Source organism: Gadus morhua, chromosome 8, assembly GCF_902167405.1.
Source record: "Gadus morhua chromosome 8, gadMor3.0, whole genome shotgun sequence".
NCBI lineage: Eukaryota > Metazoa > Chordata > Actinopteri > Gadiformes > Gadidae > Gadus > Gadus morhua.
In genome coordinates, this window is record NC_044055.1 from 4,064,862 (window position 1) to 4,078,521 (window position 13,660).

Sequence of the window (13,660 nt, forward strand, 5' to 3'; positions counted from 1 at the left end):
CGGCCGCTGTAATGAGAGACGAAAAGCGGGAAGAGGTTAGCGCCTCGACCGCACTGCTGTTAGCACGCTTAATGATATTATTAATATCCGAGAGGGGGGAGAGGAGGGAGGGAGGGAGATGGAGGGAGAGAGGAACATGAAGGGAGCGTAAGAGCTTTCGTATCGAAAAACTGTTGAACCGTGGACGATGGGAGTCGAACCGGGTGCATATTCCGGCTGGGAATCGAACAGCCTGACCGATACGCTATGGCGCCAACGCATCACCTCCATCTGGGGTCCCTGAGGAACAGAAGGAACATTATGTCTCCAGTGTTCCTGTTCCTTGACTTCCTCATCAGTCTGTCATCGCTGGAGCACTGACTGGCAATTATTCCTTCAATTAATAGCGACGAGGATCGGAAAGCGTTTCTTTTTTTTGGGGAATAGTCGGGTTTAATGGAATGTGTCCGCTTGTCTCCCTGTCTGTCTGTGTGACAGTAGTGCATCGATATTTGCTGGCTGGTGGCTCAATCTTTGCGCCTGAATGTCTGCCCGCCTGTCCGTCTCCCTGCCTGCCTGTCTGTCCATCTCTGCCTATCTGTCTGTCTGTCTGTCTGTTGGCTGGCCTGTCCGTCTGTCTGTCTGCCCATATGTCTGTCTCTCTGTGGTCTTGTGCGCCAGTCCATCCGTCTCGGGGCCACAGTAGAGTGTGTTAAGCTAACTAGCGTGGCTCCATCGATTCTGTCAGCTAGCCGGAGATCCTGGGTGACCTTTAACCCTGACTGGCTGCTTCCTCTAACGGAATGAAAGTCTCATGGAAGATGGGCCGATCCGCTGGGAATAGGGGGGGTGGGGGAGGGCTTGCAGCTAGGTCATCCACCCACACACACACACTGAAAGCATGTACGCACTACGCACACACTCATACACTGACAGCATGTTCTCAAACATACACTGACGGCATGTATTCACACACACACACTGAAGGCATGTACCCGCACGCACACTAGCACACGCACGCACACACACAAGCACACTGACAGAATCTATGTACCAACACACACACACTGACTGCATGTATTCACACACAACACTGACGGCATAACACACGAGCACGCACATGCGAAAGCACACACGCACACACTGACATCATTTATTTATTAACACACATACTGACACTGACAATATGTACACACACGCCCACACACACTGACTGCATGAACGCACTCACACTGACAGCATTTACACACACACACACAGACAGAAAGACAGACACTGACTGCAAGTACCCACTGTCTCTGCCTGCATGGGAAACCAGACCTGTGTTAGTCCAACACACTCTTTTAATTAGAAGATGAAATGTACGTTTGAATCTATACGGGAAAGAAGTATTGATTGTCCGAGGAGCAGAGAACTTGTGCTTGTGAACTGGCCTTGGTATAATTGATCGATGTTCATTGAGCATGAAGGGTGGTCAGGGAATTCATCTTCCAGGCCTGGGGTTGCCGGTTAAAACCGTGTGGTACAGTCCCGATCTTAAACCCCTATGTGTCCTGCTGAAAGCCATATGGCTAGTAAGTAGTTAACTAGCATGCACTCTACACTGCACCAGATGAGTGTGGAGTCGGGATTTGAACCTGCAACTCGGATAATGTCATCTAATCCTGTGAATGTCTCAAAGAGCCCTTCCCGTCTCAGCTGGTGGTGCGGGTGCGCTGGGTTATTACCTGATGTGCACAGCGGGGCGGAGCCTCCCTGATGACCTGTGTGTGTCTGTCTGTTTCAGGAGTGTGTGGGTGCTGCGGGCCCCTGAGGCCCCGCTACAAGCGCCTGGTAGACAACATCTTCCCAGAAGACCCCAAAGTAAGTAACCACTGGTGAACCCCTGTTAAGAGCCACGTCTGTTTGTACCCCAATGTGTGGGCCTGGGACTGGGTGGTTCATTTCACAGTCCAGGACCTGATCCACAGAACCAATCCAACGTCCAAAGTCATACATGGAAAGGCACACTCTTGGAAGAAAAGATTTGAGTGATGTACCAAATACTTTTATGAGTAAATACTAACAGTATTGAGTATAGTAGCGTGTGTCTTTTATATTCATAAGCGACGATAACTTCAATAATGATCATGATACGCATGCTAGTATGCTACACATGCTTTACAGTTACACGTGACCGCTACAGTTTGTGTTGCCATGTTTTGCTCAATCATACATCAGAATCATAACAAGCGCGTTCTTTTTGTTCGTTTCTCTTTGTGAACAGCTCCTTAATGAGCTGTCAATGGTGCTGAGCGACAAAACCTTCATTCTACAAAACCATGATTGGATTTTCAGTATCAAAATACACACAAAGATGTTGTTGTGGGGAAGCATATTTATAATTATATATATATATATATATATATATATATAGAGAGAGAGAGATATTAGCTGTGGCGTTAAGATAATTGGACTGTCATACTGGTCCCTGAAGCCTTAACGAGCTGAGGGATCTCGGATCATTAACATCGACATCACATTAACAACACATAACTCCCCCCCCACACACACACAACCACGTACCGTCAGCCTTCCAATCAACCTCCGCTAATGACCTTGCTAAGTGCTAGCGTCGCGCAGCGTAGCAAAGAGACTCCTCTCCCGCCCTCCCCCCCCTCACACCCCTCAGTGTTGAGGTGTGTGCGTGAGGGAGATGTGTGCATGAGGGAGGTGTGTGCATGAGGGATGTGTGAGGGTGTGTGAGCAGTGCGCTACAGACAGGGTTGCCAGGTTGGGACAGATTTCCCGACCAATCTGGCAACACTGACGCACCTGTCTGATGGATCTGAGCGGTAGGTTCTGGAGGGGGGGTGGAGGGGGTCCCTTGCTGTCAGCCGGCAGGTGGAGAGGGACCCGGTTCCGCTCGGCTGATCCTGACCTTGTCCATTTAATTATTACCAGTCTAGAGCTCAGCAGAGCTCTGTCTCTGGGGGGGGGGGGTCCTCAAAATGGCTTCATCTTCCTCCCTCTGGCCCCTGTGACGAGACGTCAGCCCTGCTTTCAAACACCCGCGCTTGTCTCTTGGAATTGTGTGTTTCGATTGCCCCGAAACACGGTATTCAATGGCTTTAAATTAGGGCTGTCAAGCGATTACATTTTTTAATCGTGATTAATCGCATTAATGTCATAGTTAACTCTGATTAATCGCGATTAATCGCAAATCTTTTTTCTATGCTAAATATCCCTTGATTTATTTTTCCCATTAATTGTTCTCATTTTAATGCTCTTATCGACATGGAGAAGTGCATCGGCTTGCCTAGTGCAAATGTTTTTTTATTGATAACAACATTGGCATATACTGATCAAAGCAGGAAGATACAAAAAAAAGCCTATAGTGCAATTAAACGATGAACATACAAACATACTGCCTTGAACATAGCAGTCAGGCTACTGCTTCTTTGTTTTGAGACAAAAAAAAAAAAAAATATTTTTTTTTTCAAATATGAATTTGCGTTAATTGCGCGATAAAAAAATTAACGTCGTTAAAATTGGTTTGCGTTAATGACGTTAATAACGCGTTTAACTGACAGCCCTACTTTAAATCTTTAAGAAACAGTGGGGGGTTTATTTTGATTGGGAACATTTTTTAAAGAATGATTGACAGTTGACTGTGTGAACAGGATCAGATATAGCTGGGGCTGAAATGGTTGTGTTAACCTACCTTGGAATCAAACGGAATTCCTAAGTGAGCCTGTATCAAATCGAAATGCTAATTACATTTTGAGGCCAAAATTAAATGTATGTATTAAAGTTACGCCTGGAACTTTGAATGCTTCCAAACCCAAGTCGTGTGTGTGTGTGTGTGTGTGTGTGTGTGTGTGTGTGTGTGTGTGTGTGTGTGTGTGTGTGTGTGTGTGTGTGTGTGTGTGTGTGTGTGTGTGTGTGTGTGTGTGTGTGTGTGTGTGTGTGTGTGTGTGTGTGTTCGGCGCTGTGTTTAAGGGGAGAACTGATTTCATGAGCATTATTCAGCACCGAGCCTCATAATGTGCGTATTGTGGGCCGATGAAATAAATCAAATAAGTAGAGCTAAAGTTAATTAACAGAATTCATCACACTGCTATAATAACTGGAATAGGAGCAGTCACACGAGTTAATGAGACGCAGTGTGTGTGTTGGATTAAGTTGATGTCAAGATATGTTCAGTAATGAGCTAATTCTTCAGTTGTTTGAAGCAAGTCAAATAAAGTGATATCACATGTGACCTGGTTGAAAGGGCCAGTGTCCACCAACTGGTGGACACACTGCTGCAGACAGTAAGAGAGTAACGTAAAGACTGAGATGGATAGTCGGAAAGAAAAGTGACATTAGGAGGGAGATGGAGGCGGTAAGAGAGTGACATTAAGAGTGAGATGGAGGCAGTAAGAGAATGACATTAAGAGTGAGATGGAGGCAGTAAGAGAATGACATTAAGAGTGAGATGCAGATAGTAAGAGTGACATTATGCGTGAGATGGAGACCGTAAGAGTGATATTAGGATTGAGATCGAGACAGTAAGAGAGAGATTGACCTTAGGAGTGAGATGGATATAGTAAGAGGGAGAGTGAAATTAAGGGTGAGATGGAGACAGTAAGAGAGAGGGTGTAATTAGGAGTGAGATGGAGCTGGTAAGAGAGAGGGTGACATTAGGAGTGAGATGGAGCTGGTAAGAGAGAGTGTGACATTAGGAGTGAGAAGGTGATGGTTAGAGAGAGGGTGACATTAGGAGTGAGATGGTGATGGTTAGAGAGAGGGTGACATTAGTAGTGAGCAAGAGAGAGCGACATGGAGATGGAGAGACAGAGAGAGCCAATAACAGAAATAAAGAGACAGAGGGATGGGGAATGACAGAAGATGAGCAGAGTGGGAGTCAAAGACAGATGGACAAAGATGGAAAAAAACAGGTTACAGCTGGAGATATGTTGGCTGAGACAGCAAGGCAAATACTTCAGGGGATACTGAGAGAGAGATGGAGACAGGAGCAGAGAGAATGAGAGAGAGAGACAAAGATACAGAGCTACAGAGAGCGAGGGGCAGAGACACCCGTAGAGAGAGACAGAACTAAATGTGGAGAGAGACGGAGCGACACAAGCACACACTTTTAGGGGCAGCAGATGGAGCGATAGAATTAGAAAGAGAGGCTGAGGCAGGGAGAGAGGCTGTGGGAGGGGGAGATGGGGAGAGCAGATCTAGGGCTAGAATTAGACAGATAGACGCTGAGGGAGAGAGAGAGAGGGAGGGGGAAGGAAAGGGGTGATGGAAAGAGTTAGAGGCAGATAGAAACAGAGTCAGAGGAAGATAGAGAGAAACAGAGTTAGAGGCAGATAGAGAGAAAAAGAGTTAGAGGCAGATAGAGAGAAACAGAGTTAGAGGCAGATAGAGAGAAAAAGAGTTAGAGGCAGATAGAGAGAAACAGAGTTAGAGGCAGATAGAAACAGAGAGAGTTGGAGGCAGATAGATGGAAACAGAGTTGGAGGCAGAGGGAACCGGCGAGAGAGGCAGGTAGAGCTCGAAGCGGACGCCGCAGAGAGGTGACCTCTGACCCACGTGTCCCCAACAGGACGGGTTGAGTAAGTCGGACATGGAGAAGCTGACCTTCTACGCCGTTTCGGCGCCGGAGAAGCTGGACCGCATCGGGGCCTACCTGGCAGAGAGGCTGAGCCGGGACGTGGTCCGCCACCGCTACGGGTGAGCTGACCTCTGACCCCTCCTGACACAGTACCGCCCTGCACACAGTACTAACATAGAACTGAACCACACAGTACTGGCATAGTACCACCCTGCATACAGTGCTAAAAACTGAAAAATAGTACTGTCATAGTAACACAGTACTAACATGGTACTGAAACCTATAGTACTGGCATAGTACCACAGTACTAATATGGTACCTACAGTACTCGCATAGTACATACTGAAACGCATAGTACTGGCATAGTACCACAGTACTAATATGGTACCTACAGTACTCGCATAGTACATACTGAAACACATAGTACCACAGTACTAATATGGTACCCACCTAAAGTACTCGCATAGTACCTACTGAAACACAAAGTACCACAGTAGGAACATAGTAAATAGTATACTGAACGTTTCTGAAACACATAGTACTGGCATAGTTCCACAGTACTACCATAGTACCAGAGAACTAACATGGTACTTACCTACAGTACATGTAGTACTCCCATAGTACCCCGGTACTGCCGTAGTACCCCTAACACGGTACAGGACGACGTGGAGTCTGACTGGTTGAAGGGGCTCTTGTTGTTTTGGGGGAGAATTCTGGTGTTGGGGCAGAACAGGCCTGGTGGACGACGGGACTCAAACCGTAAGATAGAAACAAGGAGCGGCGTCTCTTGAATGGACTGACTCCAGGGAACCCACAATCAATACTGGCAAGAAATGATGGATGTTTTATTAATGGGGAGGGAGGGAGAGGGAGAGGGAGGGAGGTCTCTCTGAGCGATGTCTCCCCCTGTTCAATGTCAGTGTCCCTCGCCCACACAGGCCAGCATACAGTCAGTCCACTCTTACCCATGTTTATGTTCCCAGTTCACCATGATTAGAACTAGTTAGCAGAGCTAACCTGAGCCTGTGCTCCCTGAGACTGACCCCCATCCGTCTCCAGGAACGTGGTGATTGCCATGGAGGCCCTGGACCAGCTGCTGATGGCTTGCCACTCCCAGAGCATCAAGCCCTTCGTGGAGAGCTTCCTCCACATGGTGGCAAAGCTGCTGGAGTCCCGGGAGCCAGACCTGCAGGTCCTAGGCACCAACTCGGTACGTACCCCTCCCTCTATCTATACTGCTCCATACTACTACATACCAACTCAGTACGTACCCCTCCCTCTATCTATACTGCTCCATACTACTACATACCAACTCAGTACGTACCCCTCCCTCTATCTATACTGCTACATACTACTACATACCAACTCAGTACGTACCCCTCCCTCTATCTATACTGCTACATACTAATAAATACTGCTACATACCAACTCAGTACGTACCCCCTCCTTATACCTATACACATATTAATACATACTACTACCCAGCAACTCGGCATGTTCCCCTCCTTATACCTATATTGCCACATACTAATTCATTCTACCGCATACTACCGCATACTATTACATACTGGTTGATGGGTTTGGGAGGGTGTAAAAGGTGGTGGAGGATGTGGATTGGTGGTGCATGGGGTTGGGAGGGAGTAGAAGGTGGTGGCGGAGGAGGTGGTTCATGGGTTTGGGAGACAGCGGGGGATTAGTGTGCTGTTGCCGTTAGCTGGGAGCTGTGCTAATTAAATGAAGCTCCCAGACCTATCCTGACTTTAGGAGGAGTTTACAGCCTGGCAGAGGAAGGTGTGTGTGTGTGTGTGTGTGTGCGTGCGTGCGTGCGTAGGGGTGTGTATTGTGATGATGAAGTGTTCTTCATGAGTTGGAGTCGGCCGCGCTAAACAGGAGCATTCAGGGCTCCTCCCAGCGAGGCTGTGGTCCTGAACGACCTGGGTCTTCACGGGGCGAAACCAGCCAGGGGAAACATGTTGTTAATGCTATTTATATGTTGTATTATCAACATGTGAGTATGCAATACGTATACAGTGAAAATAACGTCTAAAGCACCCTATGATTGGAAAGAAGCTAAACTACCTACTCGTCTTGTTCTCTTCTCGTCTGTGAACCGAGTCGCTGACGCAAACGATCAAACATCTGAGACGGAGAGGCGAGTTACGACTCCGCCGTCGGACTGAGCGCGTCACGGCCCTCGAGTGTGACCCCCTCCCACGCTGCCGGGTCCCCCTCTGTGATTGGCTGGCGCGGTAGTCGTGAGGTGAGGGCGCCTGTCGATGGGCCGGCCCCCCTCGGCGCCTCCCTTTGATCCGCGGCGCTCCTCCCCTGCCGTTGCGTGGAGCAGAGATTGACCCCCTCGGGCGCGGTGCAGTGTTTACCGTCTCGGGGTGAAGGCACACACGTCGTGCTGCCTCTCTCCGTCTTCTCCTCCCTTGCTCCAGCTGGTTTGTTAACAAGATGGCCGTCCGGATAAGCGCTCTCCCCTCCCGGTGTGGGCCGTCCTTGGAGAAGGTCGAGCTAGTTCCTTGCGAATGGGGGCTAGCAGCTAGCAGTAGTGGCTAGCTGGCGTGCTATCCTACTAGCTTATTTTAATGGACAAACCTCCTCCTCCTCCTGATGTCTCCTCCTCCTCTTTAGTGTCCTACTCCTCCTCTAATGTCTCCTACTCCTCCTCTAATGTCTCCTACTCCTCCTCTAATGTCTCCTACTCCTCCTCTTATGTCTCTTACTCCTCTATGACACATCTCCCTCTCCTTTAATTGGGCTTTCAGAAAAGCCCCCCAGGGAGGTGGGCATTTTATTAGCAACGCATAGTGTGTCACGGTGATGTAAGGCGCACACACACGCACACACACACACGAACACACACACACACGCGCACGAACGAACACGAACACACACACACAGTGTCTGTCTGTGTCACGTTGAAATTAGCACACACACACACACTCATCCACGGAGCCTGGTCGCTAGAAGGCATCTGTGACATATGAAGGCCATTTCCCCGCCACTCGGCCTTATTTGCATGATTAGATCGGAGCTCAAACAATCCGTCCTCCATCTTGTCTGGACTGGTCCATCCTGCAGGCCAGGATGTTTCTCCTCTGCTCCTCTTTGTCCACTCTGTTCTGTTCGGTCAAAGTCACGTTGAGGTCCCACAAAAACGCTCTGATGGCGGGCTGTGAACCGACGTTGATCTGGGCCCACGCCGTCCCCCTCTTCCTCTCCCTCTTCCTCTGATGTCGGAGCGGGCAGGACCTTCAGCGGGGGAGGCCGCGCTGAAGGGTTCTCCTCTCCCCTCCTGTCGGGTTCTCTTCTCCCCTCCTGACGGGTTCTCATCTCCCCTCGCCTGTCGGGTTCTCCTCTCCCCTCTCCTGTCGGGTTCTCGTCTCCCCTCCTGTCGGGTTCTCCTCTCTCCTCTCCTGTCGGGTTCTCCTCTCCCCTCTCCTGTCGGATTCTCCTCTCCCCTCTCCTGTCGGGTTCCCCTCTCCCCTCTCCTGTCGGGTTCCCCTCTCCCCTCTCCTGTCGGGTTCCCCTCTCCCCTCTCCTGTCGGGTTCCCCTCTCCTGTCGGGTTCTCCTCTCCCCTCTCCTGTCGGGTTCTCCTCTCCCCTCTCCTGTCGGGTTCTCCTCTCCCCTCTCCTGTCGGGTTCTCCTCTCCCCTCTCCTGTCGGATTCTCCTCTCCCCTCTCCTGTCGGATTCTCCTCTCCCCTCTCCTGTCGGGTTCTCCTCTCCCCTCTCCTGTCGGGTTCTCCTCTCCCCTCTCCTGTCGGGTTCTCCTCTCTCCTCTCCTGTCGGGTTCCCCTCTCCTGACGGGTTCTCCTCTCTCCTCTCCCCTCTCCTGTCGGGTTCTCCTCTCCCCTCCCCTGTCGGATTCCCCTCTCCCCTCTCCTGTTGGGTTCTCCTCTCCTGTCGGGTTCCCCTCTCCCCTCTCCTGTCGGGTTCTCCTCTCCCCTCTCCTGTCGGGTTCTCCTCTCTCCTCTCCTGTCGGGTTCTCCTCTCTCCTCTCCCCTCTCCTGTCGGGTTCTCCTCTCCCCTCTCCAGTCAGGTTCTCCTCTCCTCTCCTGTCGGGTTCCCCTCTCCTGTCGGGTTCCCCTCTCCTGTCGGGTTCCCCTCTCCCCTCTCCTGTCGGGTTCTCCTCTCCTGTCGGGTTCTCCTCTCCCCTCTCCTGTCGGGTTCTCCTCTCTCGCGTCTGTTTGGCGTGCCCGTCTCCTTGACCCCCGTGAGACGCCGGGCGCGTTGGGGGGCTTGGAGGGGACCGCAGGCAAAACGTTTCTCGCCGTTGGACGACAAAAGCGGGGTTTTGGATCCGGGGCGGCCTTTGTGGGGGCTTCCATTAGGGAGGGGGGGGGGTGAGGTCTATTTCCAGCACCACAGCCGCCGCCGCCGCCACTAGCAAGCTGATGTCTCCTCTGAGTGTCTGCTGCATTCAGCGTTTGACACCGGTGCTTTATGCCCGCGCTAATTAAAATCCGGGCCGTTAAGGCTGTTTAAATCTGAATGCTGGGGGTGGGGAGAATTAACATGACGAATGGTTATCAGCTCTGCGCACACAGACACACACACACAGACAGACAGACAGACGCACACGCACACAGACATGCACACACACACACAGACAGACAGACACGCACACACAGAGACACATACAGACACACACACAGTCCCACACAGACACACACACACACACACACACAAACCAGTTGGTCTGAGCTCCATGAAAACATTTCAATCCCTGCCTTCCGATGCAGAGGTGCAGGGAAAGGACAGGAAATTATGTCGTACTGCAACATATTCAAATTGCTCGGTTGGATTTTAGTTTTAATCCAATCATCCACGGTGAAACGGTCACAGAAGCCCTCTGGGCCGTTTTTAAAGAGCTCACCAGGCTAACTGGGGTCTGGGGATGGAGGATGCTAGTGTGAGAGCATTAGCATACCAACCAGGTCGGCCGCCCCATCAATCAGAGCGCGTCTCTCTCGTCCCCACAGTTTGTGAAGTTCGCCAACATCGAGGAGGACACGCCCTCGTACCACCGGCGCTACGACTTCTTCGTGTCCCAGTTCAGCGCCATGTGCCACTCCATGCACGAGGAGCCCGAGACACGCTCCAGGTACACACACACACACACACACATACACATGCACTCCCTCCACACCACAGCCAGGCCTTGGGGGATCATTCCCTCTCTCCTCATTGGTCAGGGCTAACGACGCGAGCTACCTGTATTCATGTGGTTTGTAGATGATGAGTTAATTAGTTAGTTCATTAGTTTGGAGATGAACTGCTATTGGTTTGGATGTAATGGAGCAGGGAGGAGCATCTGGCTCCTGTACGGATGGAACATTGGTTTTTCGTCAGTCAGTCTGTCTCTCTCTCCCTGTCTGTCTGTCTATCTCTCAGTCTGTCTGTCTCTCTCTCAGTCTGTCTGTCTCTCTCTCTTTACCTGGTTGTCTCTCTCGACCTGTCTGTCCCTCTGTTCGTCGCTGTCATTCGACCTGTCTGTCTGTCTGTCTCTCCCTGTCGGTCTTTCTCTCGACCAGTCTCTCTCTCTCTCCCTGTCTGTCTGTCTCCCTGTCTGCTTCTCTCCCGGTCTCTCTCTCTCTCTCTCTCTCCCTGTCTGTCTGTCTACCTGTCTGCTTCTCTCCCGGTCTCTCTCTCTCTCTCTCTCTCCCTGTCTGTCTGTCTCCCTGTCTGCTTCTCTCCCGGTCTCTCTCTCTCTCCCTGTCTGTCTGTCTCCCTGTCTGCTTCTCTCCCGGTCTCTCTCTCTCTCTCTCCCTGTCTGTCTGTCTCCCTGTCTGCTTCTCTCCCGGTCTCTCTCTCTCTCTCTCTCTCTCTCTCTCTCTCTCTCTCTCTCTCTGTCTGTCTGTCTGTCTGTCTGTCTGTCTGTCTGTCTGTCTGTCTGTCTGTCTGTCTGTCTGTCTGTCTGTCTGTCTGTCTGTCTGTCTGTCTGTCTGTCTGTCTGTCTGTCTGTCTGTCTGTCTGTCTGTCTGTCTGTCTGTCTGTCTGTCTGTCTGTCTGTCTGTCTGTCTGTCTGTCTGTCTGTCTGTCTGTCTGTCTGTCTGTCTGTCTGTCTGTCTGTCTGTCTGTCTGTCTGTCTGTCTGTCTGTCTGCCTGCTTCTCTCTCTGTCTCTCCCTGTCTGTCTTTCTACCTGTCAGTCTGTAGGATCTGGGTGGCGGGATACACGGGGCCTGAAGGGCGTGGTGAGGGAGCCTGAACCTGTCTCTCTCTCTCTCTCTGTCTGTCTGTAGGATCCGGGTGGCGGGTATCAGAGGCCTGCAGGGCGTGGTGAGGAAGACGGTGAACGACGAGCTGCAGGCCATCATCTGGGAGCCGCAGCACATGGACAAGCTGATCCCCTCCATGCTGTTCAACATGCAGGACGCCCAAGACCTCGACAGGTAGCCCACATGGTCCCTCTTTAACGCATCTACGCGCCTAAACCAATGGTTCCCTATGCAAAAATGGTGATTTTCTAAGCCTCTAACGCGCGTAATGCGGTCGGCGCTGCCGTACCTTAACGCCTTGATGTAGCGCCTCGTCAGGACCCGTCTGAGCGTGTGCCAGACAGATGGCGCTTCCTGTGGCTGTCATGGCGACAGTCCGACTTCCTGTTGCCGAGCAAACAAATACGCACGAACACACACATACACCCACCTGCACGCTTGCGCAAATGCACGAGCACAAACACAGCCCGGAGCCCAGAATATATCTTTAATCCTTTCTTTTTTTTAAATAAACCCCAGCCTCCGTCATACTGTCACAGCCTTTTTCCTCTGTACGTCTGTCTCTGTCTCGCTCTCGCTCTATCTCTCTGTGTGTTTGTCTGTCTGTCTGACTGACTGACTGATTGTCGCTGCTTGTCTGTCTGACTGTCGCTGTTTGTCTGTCCCGGTCTATCTCTCTCCTCACTTTATCCCTCTCTGTGTGTCTCACACACACACACATACACATACACATACACATACACACATACACACATACACACACACACACACACACGTTTCCCTACCTCCTAATCCCAGTCCTGTAGCTTTCTTTCTTTTGGGCTTTGTTTGTCAGTTTATTTCTCATCTTGCCCGCACCTCATTCCTCACGCCCAGATTCTCTGCCACGGTCTGGTTCTCCCCCTTAGACCCTCCTAGGTTCCCCCAGATCCCCCTCTGTCCCCCCGGATCCCCAGCCCCAGGTACCTGAGACGGGGCGCCCAACCCTGGTGTTTCACCCCAGGAGGGCTGCCTGCTCCCTGGGGAACGGAGGGGTCGGGAGGTGGGGGTGCTGGGTGGATGCTCTTCTCCTGCATGCGTCACTCTCTGCTCCTTTCCCTTCTCTTTGAGGACCCGCCTCTTCCTCTGCGTTCTCCTCCCCTCCCATCATCCATCATTCCTTTATTAATTCCTCCTCCAACCCCCCTCCCCCTCCCCACCTTATCCTCCAAGTAGTTTCCATGTCAACACACATCTATTTTTAGAGCCACCCCCAAATCCCCACCCATCCCAACCCCCCCTCTGACTTCAATGTCTCTGTACCTAGAACTCTGCCTCCATCCTCTGCCTCCACCCTCTGCCTCCTCTGCCTCCACCCTCTGCCTCCTCTGCCTCCACCCTCAGCCTTCACCCTCAGCCTTCACCCTCAGCATCCTCAGCCTCCACCCTCCGCCTCCACCCTCAGCTTCCTTCCGCCTCCCCAGCCTCCAGCCTCCACCCTCTGCCTCCTCAGCCTCCACCCTCAGCCTTCACCCTCCGCCTCCACGCTCAGCCTCCTCAGCCTCCACCCTCAGCCTTCACCCTCCGCCTCCACCCTCAGCCTCCTCAGCCTCCACCCTCAGCCTTCACCCTCCGCCTCCACCCTCAGCATCCTCAGCCTCCACCCTCAGCTTCCTTCCGCCTCCCCAGCCTCCAGCCTCCACCCTCTGCCTCCTCAGCCTCCACCCTCTGCCTCCTCAGCCTCCACCCTCCGCCTCCACCCTCAGCATCCTCAGCCTCCACCCTCCGCCTCCACCCTCAGCTTCCTCAGCCTCCACCCTCCGCCTCCACCCTCAGCTTCCTTCCGCCTCCCCAGCCTCCACCCTCTGCCTCCTCAGCCTACACCCTC

General features: G+C 51.8%; 1 protein-coding gene across 4 annotated transcripts in view; it reads left to right on the forward strand.

The window, feature by feature from the left end:
* Window positions 1-13,660, forward strand: part of efr3a (EFR3 homolog A (S. cerevisiae)) — an 82,572-nt gene that overhangs the window by 32,182 nt on the left and 36,730 nt on the right. For all 4 annotated transcript variants that reach the window (XM_030362652.1, XM_030362653.1, XM_030362654.1 and 1 more), the window contains exons 2-6: window positions 1,766-1,842; window positions 5,558-5,685; window positions 6,626-6,776; window positions 10,557-10,678; window positions 11,818-11,967. In XM_030362652.1, the coding sequence (XP_030218512.1) occupies window positions 1,766-1,842; window positions 5,558-5,685; window positions 6,626-6,776; window positions 10,557-10,678; window positions 11,818-11,967 (628 nt within the window). The remainder of the gene's footprint in view (window positions 1-1,765; window positions 1,843-5,557; window positions 5,686-6,625; window positions 6,777-10,556; window positions 10,679-11,817; window positions 11,968-13,660) is intronic.